Source organism: Globicephala melas, chromosome 15 (genome assembly GCF_963455315.2).
Source record: "Globicephala melas chromosome 15, mGloMel1.2, whole genome shotgun sequence".
Taxonomy (NCBI): Eukaryota; Metazoa; Chordata; class Mammalia; order Artiodactyla; family Delphinidae; genus Globicephala; species Globicephala melas.
The window spans coordinates 46,723,755-46,739,246 of record NC_083328.1 but is presented as its reverse complement, the minus strand read 5'-3'; the positions used below and the strand labels follow the sequence as shown (position 1 = coordinate 46,739,246).

The 15,492-nt window shown below is 39.1% G+C and overlaps 1 protein-coding gene across 6 annotated transcripts in view; it reads right to left on the bottom strand.

Moving 5' to 3' along the window:
• Window positions 1–15,492, bottom strand: part of SEL1L2 (SEL1L2 adaptor subunit of SYVN1 ubiquitin ligase) — a 118,382-nt gene that overhangs the window by 54,125 nt on the left and 48,765 nt on the right. For 5 of the 6 annotated variants that reach the window (XM_060284611.1, XM_070043594.1, XM_060284613.1 and 2 more), the window contains exon 3: window positions 3,758–3,860. The exons of the other annotated variant lie outside the window; for it this stretch is intronic. In XM_060284611.1, coding sequence (XP_060140594.1) covers window positions 3,758–3,807 — 50 coding nt within the window. In that variant the 5' untranslated portion in view covers window positions 3,808–3,860. The remainder of the gene's footprint in view (window positions 1–3,757; window positions 3,861–15,492) is intronic. 6 annotated transcript variants of the gene reach the window in all.

The window sequence follows — 15,492 nt, the reverse complement described above, 5'->3', positions numbered from 1 at the left end:
ATGCCTGGGTTCAAATCCTGGCTCTACCACTAATTTAGTTTGAGAGCTTTGGGCAAGTTACTTGACTTCTCTGTGCCTCTCTCATCTATGGAATGGGGATAATAAAAGCACTTACTTCATAGGGTTGCTGGGAAGATTCAATGAGATAATCCATGTGAAATTCCTGGCATACTGCCTGATACAGAGTAAGCACTCAATAAATTTAGCTATTATTATTACTAGAACTATTGCATAGATTCTAAAGTTTTATAGCATGGTACTTTTTCTCCTATAATTAGTGGGTAAATCACGTAAAGTTTAGTGATTACCAATACAGATGCCAGAGGATTGCCTCACAGCGCATTTTATGAGTCCTAGTCAGAACTCACCTGGACCTGATCTGTGTAGCAAGTAATGATGGAGAGACTTGCAAGGTCAAAACTTGTGTTGGAGATAGAGAGTGCTTTGGGGATTTATTTTTACTCTTCTAACTTCCTTTTTGGTAGCAGTAAGATCAGTCAAGCCTGTGACCTTGACTCAAATACCGGAACAAACACACAAACCTACCACAGCTGCCAATTCAGAAGGATCAGGAGACTCAGCTTTATATACCCCTACCCATGCTGTTGCTAGAATAAGCTGCTCTTGGTCAAAAGCTGGAGCCAAAAAGGCCAGGATGAGTGACATCCAGGTACGCATTAGGGTCCTGGATGGCAAACAGAGAGTAGACCCCAGTGGGACAAAAAGAAGCCAGGAGGTCAAGCAAGAAATTAGCCATGGTCAAAGCAAGTGGAGGTTCTGGGGACCAGAAGGCAAATAATAAAATAGAAGGTCTCAAAGGTCAATGAATTCAAATGTCTGGCATCAGGGGATGGGCATGGCAACAGGATACAGACTCCTGGGAGCTCTTCTGTTGCATGGCTTGCTGCTGCAACCACATAGTCTGCTGGGACTAGAAGGGCACCGACATGGTCCAGGGCAGAGAAACCTGAGATGGGCTACAGAGGCCAGCAATATAACCAGTCACTGGTCTCAGGGGGCAGCAAAAGTTTGCAAAACCAACCCCTCTAGGTGTCTTTGATTCTGAGGGAGGGGTCCCCTGTCAGGAAAGTCCAAGGTGATATATGGAATACCAGAAGCAGGACCAAGGGCACGAGAAAGGTGTTGGTAAAGTTTGTGGGATTAAGATCTGGACTGCAATCCCCAAGAGTGAAAAAGTAGGAGAAACTGGGCTGCAGGGGCAGATCTCCAAAAGAAAGTTCAGTTAGGTATCCGGATTGTCTGTAAAGGATCTGGCATTGGATGCTCGGTTGGGTGCTGGGGAAGGAGGAGGCTAAATGTATCTCTAGCACACATCAGAAACTTGGTGTGGGGCAGCAGCTCATCTTCACAGCTTCTTCGCTGATGGGGAGTAATTCTTAATGACAGTTAACCTGGGATGTCATAGAGGTTTCTTGACTCCTTCAGACAAGTTTGTGTTTCCCTGACATATGCTTGCTTAACATCTGTACTTCCAACAGCACTGACTTGTTCAACAATTTTCCTTTCCTATATATGAAGAGACTGAATAAATGAATTAGACCAAGATGTGGGTGTGGATGAGCCAAAAATTCTACTAGCCCCTCTAACTCCTGCTACCCTCATCTGAGAAGCGGTGAAGCAAGGAGGGGGTAGGGTAGAAGATGAATAGGAGGGGTATGATTCCTCTTTGGTGTGACCAGAATCTTAAAGATGGCTGTATTAGATGTAACTGGCTTCAGTGGAGAGCAGACTATCCTGAAAACTGAAGGAATTTCACCCATCTTGCCCATAAACTCTTAGGGTCTTTTGTTATGAACATATTTGGTTTCAGGTCTCCACTGCTACACATGCTGAAGGGTCAGGAGACTCAGATTCATGTACCCTCTCATGTATCTATGCTGCTACAGAAATAAGCTGTTCTTCTCGGATTCTTGGGCAAGGACTGGAGCAGGATAGACTGGGAAAGAATAACCTGAGATTGAATGACACCAGGTAGGCATGAAGGTTCCTGCACTACTGGATGGTCCTGCACTGAAGGGCTGGGTTTTCTCCCCATCCTTGAAGCCAGAAAGGAAGGCACGCATGAAGGTTAAGCAGAACCTTCTAAGAGTGGTTTTGTCCCATCAGCCTGAATCTAGGCTTTCCTTGGACTTGATGGAGCCCCTCATCTTGGGTTCACAGGCTATAGGCAGAGCTAGTCTGAAATCTCAGGGAACAGCCCTTCCCATTGTTCTCTCATCTAGCCTGGCCAGCTTGAGAAATCCTATCCTTACTCATATACTCATTGGCACCTGAGTGAGCTGACTTCCCCATCAGGCTGGATTGTAGCTTGGGGTCTGATTTAACTCCATCCTCATCATGAGAGCCCCCAGGAATGCTCAGCATGAGCCTTGAGTTTTCCTTTGCTCTTATAAAGAGCTTCTAATTTAACTTTCCCTAGAGAGAGGACCAAATCCCTTACTTCCTTCTTCTTGTCACTTTGGAAAAATCAGAATCTTTTTGACCTTCCATTTCCTCCTCCATAATTTGGGGATAATAATTTATGTCTTACAGTATCATCGTGAGCAATGAGTAATATCCCACACATAAATGCCTACAACATTAACACAAAGAAGGACCTTGAAAAATGGACGTTGTGATGTTTTTATAACCAGGTTCACAGTTGAGTGCCCCACCCCCACCCTCATCCTCTACACTCTTACACTCTTCTCAAAGTCTTTGAGTTTTCAGAAAGAATTCATGGACTCTGCGCCTGCCTGCCTCGGGTTGGTTACCACAGCTCTGGGATGCTTCCCGTAGGGCTAGTATGCCTAATTTGTGTGAAAACAAAAGAAGTCTCCTTGTCGAGGGCTCAGAGTCCATTCTTTCTATTATGGTTCAAGACACACTTGCCTTCTTCTCTTCCACACCTTCCACTTACCATTTAGAGGACTAGAGATAAAAATAGCAAACACTTATCTCCTTATTACTAAGGACACTGTTCTAAGAGCTTGATTGCATTATGCAGGGCACGAAGCAGTTAAGTAACTTGCTCAGGATCACACCAGTAATGACAGAGCCAGAGTGTGATCCCAAGGTTTTAACTAGAGAGTTGATAGGACCTCAAGTTGTGCCCCTCTCCTGGGGGGAGAAGATATTTCTGCCTCCCATTTAGACAAAATAGATAAGTGAAAAGAGAAACAATGGACATGGTGTGAGACCATGTGGCCACGGCTTGGTCACCTCCCAGCTGTGCATTTGTGATCACTTCACTCTAACATCCTTGAATCTCTGTTCTCAACTTTTTAAAGGGGGAAAAATGAAACCTTTCTTAACTCATAAGTCTGTTCTGGGGATAAAATGACGTCACATGCACGAAAGTGCTCTGAAAACCATAAAGTGATGTACAAATGCTGTTAGGCAGAATAAAGCATTCTAAAACAATAACTTCTCTAATTCAAATAATACATGTTTTATTTCATTTGAATCAATTAAAGCCAAAACAGAATATTTTTGCCTGAATGCTCAGATCAGTGCCTTCATTCTGCCTTTCATTTAATGTGTAGGGACCGCAATTTCACACATAGTCCTTCCATTTGTAGGCTGGATAATTTGTAGGATTCTTTAAACACCATTTGATCCTTTTAAAAACAAAAGCTTACAGACAAATAAGCTTACTTGTTATACCAGTAAGCTTTTAATGACAAATTAGATTTTGGATTGTTCCTTTTTCTCAACCTGGAAATTGAACTTGGCTTAAGTAGCTGGATGGACTTACTCTGCTTTTTGTTTTCGGCTTTTAGACTGCTGGAGGATCTTGATGCCCATCTTAAAAAGCCGGTCTCCTTCATCTGTGAAAATTTTCTTTGTTTGCTTTTTTACTGTATATGGACGAACAAGGACAAATAGCATTATTTTTGTGTTTTATATTTTAAAAATAATGTGCTGGAATATTAGTTTGGGGTTCTCTCTCATTTTCTAACTTCTGCATTTCAAGATCACCTCACCTTTGGTCAGATGGTAGAAGCTGCCTACAAAAGTACTCTCTTCCTCTCTTTTGTGAAAGGTCTTGGAGGGTAGAGGAGACAGACAGATGTTTCTGATGGTAGGAGGGAGAGAGGTGTTCCCGGTGTGGGAAGAGGGTACAAAGTCCTGTAAGCAGAAGACAGGAAGCAAGGCCTCTAAGGGAAGGGGTTGCCTGGTGTATTCTACAGGTTGGATCTTCGACACCAGGCTCTCAGCTCTCAGATCCCTTGTCTGAACCTTAAGATTTCATGAGCAATGGGCATCTCCAAGATGACCATTGTGTACCTAGGATTGGAAGAGAGAATCTCCCTGAAAATTTTGCTCTGCCCAAGGCTGCCCCCTCCTCCCCAGAACCTTTCTCAGACCTTTCTAGCCTGAGAACTGTTGGGGATGAGCATCAGGAATAAGAGGGCAGAGTACGTGTGCCAAGACACACTTTGGACCTTGGAGAAGACACACAGAGAGAGTATCAATAATAATTTGCCTTGTGATGGAGACTCAGAGTAAATTTTATAGCATTTAAGGAAAATAAGGAAACAGGAATTTACCTGCTACAATAATAATATTTTAAAACATTTATATAACAATTCACAATTTTCAAAACATATCACCAGTTTACAGATGGGGAAAGCTGGTTAGAAGGAGAGTCTGCTTTAGAGCCCCCACCCCAACACACACACACACACACACACACACACACACACACACACACCCCTCCATAGTATCACAGTGCCTCTTGAAGTCCATTATGACACTCACTGAAACCTCTGATTAGGTGAACCACATCTGAAGTCATTTTATTTTATTATTTTTTTAACATCGTTATTGGAGTATAATTGCTTTACAATGGTTTGTTAGTTTCTGCTTTATAACAAAGTGAATCAGCTATACATATGTCTCCATATCTCCTCCCTCTTGTGTCTCCCTCCCACCCCTCTAGGTGGTCACAAAGCACCAAGCTAATCTCCCTGTGCTATGTGGCTGCTTCCCACTAGCTATCTATTTTATGTTTGGTAGTATATATAAGTCCATGCCACTCTCTCACTTTCGTCCCAGCTTACCCTTCCCCCTCCCTGTGTCCTCAAGTCCATTCTCTACATCTGTGTCTTTATTCCCGTCCTGCCCCTAGGTTCTTCAGAACCTTTTTTAATTTTTGGATTCCATATATATGTGTTAGCATACAATATTTGATTTTCTCTTTCTGACTTACTTCACTCTGTACGACAGACTCTAGGTCCATCCAACTCACTATAAATAACTCAATTTCATTTCTTTTTATGGCTGTGCAATATCGCATTGTATATATGTGCCACATTTTCTTTATCCATTCATCTGTTAATGGACACTTAGGTTGCTTCCATGTCCTGGCTATTGTAAATAGAGCTGCAATGAACATTGTGGTACATGACTCTTTTTGAATTATGGTTTTCTCAGGGTGTATGTCCAGTAGTGGGATTGCAGGGTCATATGGGAGTTCTATTTTTAGGTTTTTAAGGAACCTCCATACTGTTCTCCATAATGGCTCTATCAATTTACATTTCCACCAATAGTGCAAGAGGGTTCCCTTTTCTCCACACCCTCTCCAGCATTTATTGTTTGTAGATTTTTTGATGATGGCCATTCTGACTGGTGTGAGGTGATACCTCATTGCAGTTTTGATTTGCATTTCTCTAATGATTAGTGATGTTGAGCATTCTTTCATGTGTTTCTCAGCAATCTGTATATCGTCTTTGGAGAAATGTCTATTTAGCTCTTCTGCCCATTTTTGGATTGGGGTTGTTTTTTTTTTTGATATTGAGTTGCATGAGCTGCTTGTAAATTTTGGAGGTTAGTCCTTTGTCAGTTGCTTCGTTTGCAAATATTTTCTCCCATTCTGAGGGTTGTCTTTTCTTCTTGTTTATGGTTTCCTTTGCTGTGCAAAAGCTTTTCAGTTTCATTAGGTCCCATTTGTTTATTTTTGTTTTTATTTCCATTTCTCTAGGAGGTGGGTCAAAAAGGATCTTGCTGTGATGTATGTCATAGAGTGTTCTTCCTATGTTTTCCTCTACTATTTTTATAGTGTCTGGCCTTACATTTAGGTCTTTAATCCATTTGGAGTTTATTTTTGTGTATGGTGTTAAGGAGTGTTCTAATTTCATTCTTTTACAAGTAGCTCTCCAGTTTTCCCAGCACCACTTATTGAAGAGGCTGCCTTGTCTCCATTGTATATTCTTGCCTCTTTTATCAAAAATAAGGTGACCATATGTGCGTGGGTTAATCTCTGGGCTTTCTATCCTGTTCCATTGATCTATATTTCTATTTTTGTGCCAGTACCATACTGTCTGGCACTGTAGCTTTGTAGTATAGTCTGAAGTTTGGGAGCCTGATTCCTCCAGCTCCGTTTTTCTTTCTGAAGATTGCTGAAGTCATTTTAAAGGAGAGGCATTCTGGGATTTGATGCCTCATTAACAAGACAACAAAGAACTTTTAAAGTGGTTCTTGTTTTTCTTCTTCCTGACAAGGTATCAGAGTTGTGCACTTTCTTTTGTAAATTAAATAACAAACCCAAACACAACAAACTTAAAAGCCAGTTTACAACTATTTTGAATGCTTCAAGTTATCCAATCAATTTAGTAACACCAGACAAGTTTTGTGTCTAACTTCTGCTTTGGGTTGTATATTACCTATACTTATGATTAAAGAGGAAAAATAATGGGAAAAATCTACTCATCTGTGTTTGGAATAGCAATTGCTCCTATTAACAGGCTTTCAAAGAGTGGGAATAAATTTTGAAAGGTTGACTCTGCATCCATATACATATGAGAAATGATTTACCACTACAGATTTCTAGCCATGCCTTTTACGTTTACGTGTAATTTTCTTTTTGGTTTTCCAAATGTATTAAAATACAAGTTTTCTTTAACACAAGAGGGCTCAATTATCAGAAAAAGTTATCTTGACAACACTTTGATTTTCTTTTTATGGTTTAATGATTTCAAAATTTGGGGAAAATTACAGTCAGGAAATGATTTGTGGATTTGAGGAGACCATTCTGAAGTTGATGTAAAAGACCTTCATGACTCTGAAGTCCTTTGAATGGCCAACTGTTTTGTACTGGTAGGGGCTCTAAGGTGACTGAGAAGTGGTGGGGATGAGCATCAGGAATAAAAGGGCGAATAGGTGTGCTAGAGAAGTATTTAAGGCAGCAGTAAATTGTGGAAAGTGATCCAACTAGATGAGTTTGTATTTCAGTGTTTGTCAGAGATATAATTTGTAGAGAGTTCTAGATACTTTATTACTTCTGCAGTCTTATTATCATTACTCCCTATCTAACTTGGGGACTGTTATGGGCTGAATTGTGTCCTTCAAAATTCATATATTGAAGTCCCAACCCCCAGTACCTCAGAATGTAACCGTATTTGGAGATGAGGTCTTTAAAGAAGTGATTAAATGAGGCCATTAGGTTGGGGCCCTAATCCAATATGACAGGTGTCCTTATAAGCAGAAGAAACACCAGGAGCATGTGGGCACAGAAAAAGATCATGTAAGGACACATTGAGAAGGTGACCCTTTGTAAGCCAAGGAAAGAAGCCTTAGAATGAAACCAACCCTGCAAACACCTTGATCATGGACTTCCAGCCTCCAGAACTGTGAGAAAATAAATTTCTGCTGTGTAAGCCACCTTGCCTATGGTATTTTGTTATGGCAGCCATAGCAAACTAATACTGATGCCAACTCCAAATCACAAGGAAAACAAGCTGTCCCTTCTCCCTGTGAGAAAGGATGCCCCAAACTCAGTTTCTGATCAGATCAGTGGCTACCTTCGAAAAGCAAGAGGCACTGAAATTTCCCATGGCCCCGCAAGGTTTCCAGGTGCTGGACATCTGACTTTCCCAGGCAGCTGGATGCCCAGGTAGCTCACGTCTGACAAAGTCATTTTCTCATGATTGTACTCAAAGTACAGTGTAGTAGGTAGACCTTGCATATGTCCAGAAATACTTGGACCCAGATTACCTTTCTGTGAGATGGTGGAAGAAATGGGAATCTATGCCTTCTCCTGCTCATACTTCAGTTGTAAAATTCTCTAATCAAGTCTATTTCTTAATTCCTTTCACTTGCCATTGTGGAATTCGTGCAGAATCCTCTTGTTCATAATGACTATAAGCAAATCTTTAGAACAAAAATGGCCCACTTGCTTGTTTCAGATATTAATGAGAAGAAGGAAAGCTGGAGACAACTTGTTCTCTGTCATTCATACGTTTACTCGTTCATTTAATAGGTATGAACTGATGATACTCACCATGTGTTAGACACAATGCTAGATATTGTGTCTTAGCCTGGTGGAGACAAACATGTTTACCAAAAATTACAAGGCCACATGGTAGGCACTACATAAGAAGGCACTGTGGGAGTAAAGGAGGCTTCTTTGTTTGTAAGCAACAGAAACCCAATATGATTGACTTAAGCCAAAGAAACTTATTAGGAGGTTCATAGACTCAATGGGGTTGATCAGGAATCAAAGTATCTCTGGAAGCAGAGGCAGACATTGCTACTGGGATGGACTAGAATCCAATCCTTTTCGGACCTTCCTCTCTCTGTTGAGGAAGACTCCATGATGAATCTGATGGGTCAGCAGGGAAAACAAGGCTTCTCATTACCTTCCTATAAAAATGTATCCATTGGGGAAGATCTAATTCCTCAGAGGAAATTGGGATGGTGAGAAGGGTAAAATGGGTGATGGGAAGCCCACAAACAGCAAATGCCCACCCACTTCATGCCCCTTACTCTGGCTTCGTGAAATAAAGAAATCTTCACAGATTAAATGGCACTTTAGATAGTTCTTAAAACGTAGGTAGGAATTTGTCAGGCCAAGAAGATGAAACTGGTGTTCCATTTGGAGGAAACAGTTTATGCAAATGAACTGGGGGGCAGTGTATCTTAAAGAATGAGAGCTTGAGTGTCACGGCTGGTCATGCAGTCAAAGCTGGCTACGAAAGTAAGTGATACTGAGGAGCGCGGACAGAGGGGTGAAGAAGGAGAGGAAGGAGGGAACTGAGGTCATTGTGAAGGTGAAGGCAGGTTTGGTAGGCGAAAGAGAGAGAGAATAGAAGTGGCAGGAGGATGGCTCTGATCAGAGACAATTGTTTTGGAGTTTGAATAGAGACAAGTTGATTGGAGTCAAGGAGGTTCAGCAAGTAAGGCAAGGTCTTTCAACATATATATTTAACCGTCCAAGGTGCTGGTGGCCTATAGCCATTGGCTGATTGATGTGGGAGTAAAAAAGCCCAGCCCCCTTGCCTATGCGAAGGGGGCAATCCTCCAGGGCAATTCGTTCTTCAAAGCCCTAAACTTCTGAAACTCTTATCTTTGCTCAGCTCCTTCCCTTGCCCTAGCCTGCATTCCTCACTTTCTTGTATGTTTCACCAGAAAATCTAGAACTTTAGCACTTAAATTTAAGTATATAAATACCATCTAAATTATCTAGAAAAATAAAAGGGAAAAGAATAATAAATTCATTATTTTGAATCTCAAATTATAGTTACGTTGTGAGCCACATAAAGGATCACTGAGAGTTAAAAGAATGTTTTGTCACTGAGAGTTAAAGGAGATGAATATCTTTTAGTCTGACTAAAAATCAGGTGCTTTCACCATTAAAATGATACAAAAAGATAAAATGGGAAAATCTTTGCCCTGCAGAAAATCTTGCCTCCACAGACACTGTATCTATAATTTTAATTGTCTTTAATATAAACCAACTTCAGTTTCTGATGTTCTGAATAATGCATCAGAAGAGCTCTTCACATTTGCCCTTAATGTCTGCTAGAAAGATACAATCTAAGATAAGGAGGGAGAATAACGATCCATTTCTAAAAATAACATTCCATCCAAGAAAGAATGACTCAGCAGAGTTTAGTCAGATAAAGATGCGATCAACTCAAATACACTTGAATAGAGCACAGATATTTACAACACTCAAGTTTATTCATTCTGTCCCCAGATTATTGTCCTCAGGTATCAATACCTCCAGTGGTATTTCTTAGAAATGGTAGACAAATTATCAGTAGAAAAAAAATTTTTTTCTCTTTAAGTATGTATTAAGCAAAGCTTGAAATAAGAGGGATTCTGACAGATACAAATCACAATCTAAAACTCTTAATTTAGCAGAAAGAAATATGGGTTATAAAACAAGTGAAGAATCAAAAATAATATATATCTATAGTTATAGTTATAAATAGGAGCTAATATTTATAAAGCACTTGGGTCCCAAGGCAATTTTCTCACTGACTGTAAAAGGAAGGCGCCATATCATTCCCATTTTACAGATGAGGTGATGTAGGCACAGAGAGGTTAAGTAACCTACCTAAGGTCATATAGCTGGTACCCAGTAGACAAGGATTCAAATCTAGGCAGTCTGACTCCAGAGTCTGTGCTCATACTACTTCTTAGAGCTACACAAAATGCAGACTCATGTGTTAAATGCAAAGTTACCATCAAATGATGAACAATTTGAAAAAATAAAAAAATTTTAAATATATTTTAAAAATAAATTTATTGTAATTTGTCATAAATATTTTAAAGTTGTTTATTTATAGTAATACTTCATTTATCTGACATTATTGAAAAATATGTTTCATATAAATCATTTTCCCCATTACATGAGTCATATCCCTTTTTATTTTGACTGTTTTCTGATGGAAATCTGTCTAAAAAGGATACAGTATATTCCTCCACCTTCCCCAACAGAAGATAATGAGCATGGTGTAACCTGGTCTTGATGATTCAGAGCATCATTAGGCATACCTGACAATGCCTAGTCTGGTTGGTTTGGACAAGATTATGTAAGAAGACAGTGCTTGTGGGAGGTCTTGGATAATAGAAAGACTTTCAGTAATGAGTGGGAGCAGGGGCAAGGGAAAGATGGTGACATGCTGTACCCATGTCCTCTGGGGTGGGCAAGAGTGCTTGCTGAAAGTGGCTGGGTTGACACTTAGCTGCACTTGCTAATTTGTAACACCTTAGATCACTGTTTCCCAAAGGGTACATAAGATAATTTTAAGTGGTACACACACAAACTTTAATACTTTGATAGTTAATATATTTAATGTATATTCACCTGTAAATTCTATTTGTGTCAAGTGATGCTAATTTCCATTTTTTTCCTTAAAAAATTAACCATGAAATATTTCAAACATATAAAAAAAAATCCAGAAAGTGAAACACACTATAACCCTGCCCCCTCACACACACAGTTTAACAGATGGTGACATTTTGCCTTATTTGTTTTAAGTATCAACTCTAAGGAAACAGAATGTACAGAAACACCCAAGCCTCCTCCCAGCATCCTTTCTCCTTGTTCCCTCTTCAGAGGGGTTATTGTCCTGAAGTTGCTATGTAGCTATTTTACTACATATATGTACCCAATATTATTTCTATACTTCGTATAAATAGCATCATACTGTATATACTTTTGCAACTAGGTTTTTCACTTTTTTTTTTTGCGGTACGCGGGCCTCTCACTGTTGTGGCCTCTCCCGTTGTGGAGCACAGGCTCCGGACGCGCAGGTTCAGCGGCCATGGCTCACGGGCCTAGCCGCTCCGCGGCATGTGGGATCTTCCCGGACCGGGGCACGAACCCGTGTCCCCTGCATTGGCAGGCAGACTCTCAACCACTTCGCCACCAGGGAAGCCCGGTTTTTCACTTTTTGAGATTTATTCATCTTGAGTCAAGCAAGTTTCATTCATTCATTTTAACAGCACCAACAGTCTGGTTAAAATTCTTTGTATGTATAATCCACTTTATGTATTCATTGCTTCATTATTTATCCTACTCATTCCATGCACATTAGGTTTTTCCACTTCTGTGTTACCAAAACCAATTCTACAATGAAAATCCTCATGCACATTTCCTTCTACAGATGTGTGAGAATTTATCTAAAAGTACATGTGCCAAGTATGGGATATATGCATCTTAAACTTTACTAAATATTACCACATTGCTGTTTAAAGAGGTTGGACAAAACTTATGCTCTCACTAGTGATGTATAAGGGTTCTTGTTTCTTCACATTCTGGATCACTCATGGGGCTATCTGACCTTTTAGTTTTGCTAATCTGTGTCAAATAATTAATCTTTGCTATTGAATTTGTTTCTGCAATTACTAATGAAGTTAAGTATAATTATCGGCCTTTGGTTGTTTTCACCTTTTAGGAAAATGGGATATTTATTACCTCACAACTGTTAGAATGGCTATCATCAAAAAGGCAAGAAATAAATGTTGGTGAGGATGTGAAGAAAAGGGAAACCTTATACACTGTTGGAAATGTAAATTGGTGCAGCCACTATGTCCTCAAAAAATTAAGAATGGAACTACCATGTGATCTAGCAATTCCACTTCTGGGTATTTATCCAAAGAATTTGAAAACACTAACTTGAAAAGATATGTGCACCCCTGTATTCATCACTTCATTACTTACAATAGCCAAGGTATGGAGACAACTTAGGTGCCCATCAATAGATGAATGGATAAAGAAGATGTTTTTTATATATATATATATATATATATACACACACACATATATATACATATATATGCGGTACACACACATATACACACACACACACACAATGGAATACTACTCAGCTATCATCAAAAAAGATGAAACATGGATGAACCTTGAGGGTGTTATGCTAAGTGAAATAAGTCAGATGAAGAAAGACAAATACCATATGATTTCACTAATATGTGGAATATGAAAAAGAAAAAAACAAATAAAAAATAAATGAACAAACCAAAACAAACACATAGATATAGAGAACAGAGTAGTGGTTAACAGAAGGGAAGTGGGGGAGGGAAGGGCAAAATGCATAAAGAGGGCCAACTGTAAGGTGATGGTTAGAAACTAAATTTTTGATGGTGAGCACACTGTAGTATATTCAGAAGCAGAAGTATAATGCTATATATATGAAACTTATATAATGTTTTAAAGTTTTTTTTGGATATGGACCATTTTTTTAAAGTCTTTACTGAATTTGTTACAATACTGCTTCTGTTTTATGTTTTGGTTTTTGGGCTGTGAGGCATGTGGGATCTTAGCTTCCTGACCAGGGATTGAACCTACATCCCCTGCATTGGAAGGTGAAGTCTTAACCACTGGACCACCAGGGAAGTCCCCAGTTCCCTTATATAATGTTATAAACCAATGTTACCTCAATAAAAAATAAATCTAAAAAAAAAAGAATTGCCTATTTGTATCCTTTGTTCCTTTTCTATTTGGTTTTCATGTTGATTTGTAGGTGTTCTTTATATAACCAAATACTAATTCTTTGTTGACTATATTTGTTGCTTTTTCCAGCGTGTTAGGCTTCTTTTTATGTTATAATAAAAAATATATATTCAAATTAAAATTTTTTCAGGTCATCAAATTTATGAATTTTGCCATTATGGTTTTATTTTTATCTTTTCTAAGACCCCTTTCTTATGCCAATATCATAATTTCTTCTAAAATTATTAAAGTTTTGATAATCACATTTAGGTCTTTAATAAAACTGGAATTTTTGTATATGAGGTGGGGATGGGATCTTATGTTAATCTTCATCCAAATGATAATCAATGGTCTGTGTATAATCTGTTTATACTTTCCCAGCACCACTTATTGAAGAGGCTATCTTTTCTCCATTGAATGTTCTTGCCTCCTTTGTCATAAATTGGATGCTCATATGTGTGTGGGTTTATCTCTGGGCATTCTATCCTATACCATTCATTTACACTTCTGTTTTTGTGCCAGTACCATACTGTCTTGATTACTGTGGCTTTGAGGTATAGTTTGAAGTCAGGGAGCCTGATTCCTCCAACTGTTTTTCTTTCTCAAGATTGCTTTGGCTATTCAGGGTCTTTTGTGTTTCTATACGAATTGTAAAATCTTTTGTCCTAATTCTGTGAAGAATACCATTGGTAGTTTGATAGGGATTGCATTCAATCTGTAGATTGCTTTGGGTAGTATAGTCATTTTCACAATACTGATTCTTCCAATCCAAGAACATGGCATATTTCTCCATCTGTTCATGTCATCTTTGATTTCGTTCATCAGTGTTTTGTAGTTTTCTGAGTACAAGTCTTTCCCCTCCTTAGGCAGGTTTATTCCTAGGTATTTTATTATTTTTGTTGCAATGGTAAATGGGAGTGTTTCCTTAATTTCTCTCTTTGATTTTTTGTTGTTGCTGTATAGGAATGCCAGAGCTTTTTGTGCATTAACTTTGTATACTGAAACCTTACCAAATTCATTGATTAGTTCTAGTGGTTTTCTGGTGGCATCTTTAGGATTTTCTATGCACAGTATCATGCCATCTGCAAACACTGACAGTTTTACTTCTTCTTTTCCAATTTGTATTCCCTTTATTTCCTTTTCTTCTCCGATTGCTCTGACCAGGACTTCCAAAACTATGCTGAGTAAGAGTGGCGAGACTGGACATTCTTGTCTTGTTCCTGATCTTAGTGGAAATGCTTTCAGTTTTTCACCATTGAGTATGATGCTTGTGGTGGGTTTGTCATATATGGCCTTTATTAAGTTGAGGTAGGTTCCCTCTATGCCCACTTTCTGGAGAGTTTTTATCATAAATCGGTGTTGAATTTTGTCAAAAGCTTTTTCTGCATCTATTCAGATGATCATATGGTTTTTATTCCTTAATTTGTTAATATGGTGTATCACATTGATTGACTTGCATATATTGAAGAAACCTTGCATCCCTGGGATAAATCCCACTTGATCATGGTGTATGATCCTTTTAATGTGCTGTTGGATTCTGTTTGTTATTATTTTGTTCAGGATTTTTGCATCTAAGTTCATCAGTGATATTGGTCTATAATTTTCTACTTTTGTGATATCTTTTTCTGGTTTTGGTATCCGGGTGATGGTGGCTTCGTAGAATGAATTTGGGAGTGTTTCTCCCTCTGCAATTTTTTGGAAGAGTTTGAGAAGGATAGGTGCTAGCTCTTCTCTATATGTTTGATAGAATTCACCTGTGAAGCCATCTGGTCCTGGACTTTTGTTTGTTGGAAGATTTTTTTTGTTTTTTTTTTGCAGTACGCAGGCCTCTCACTGTTGTGGCCTCTCCCATTGAGGAGCACAGGCTCCAGACGTGCAGGCTCAGTGGCCATGGCTCATGGGCCCAGCCACTCCATGGCATGTGGGATCCTCCCGGACCAGGGCACAAACCCGTGTCCACTGCATCGGCAGGCGGACTCTCAACCACTGTGCCACCAGGGAAGCCCTGTTGGAAGATTTTTAATCACAGTTTCAATTTCATTACTTGTGATTGCTCTGTTCATATTTTCTATTTCTTCCTGGTTAAGTCTTGGAAGGTTATACCTTTCTAAGAATTTCTCCATTTCTTCCAGGTTGTCCATTTTATTGGCACAGAGTTGCTTGTAGTAGTCTCTTATAATCCTTTGTATTTCTGCAGTGTCTGTTGTGATTTATCCTTTTTCATTTCTAATTTTATTGATTTGCAT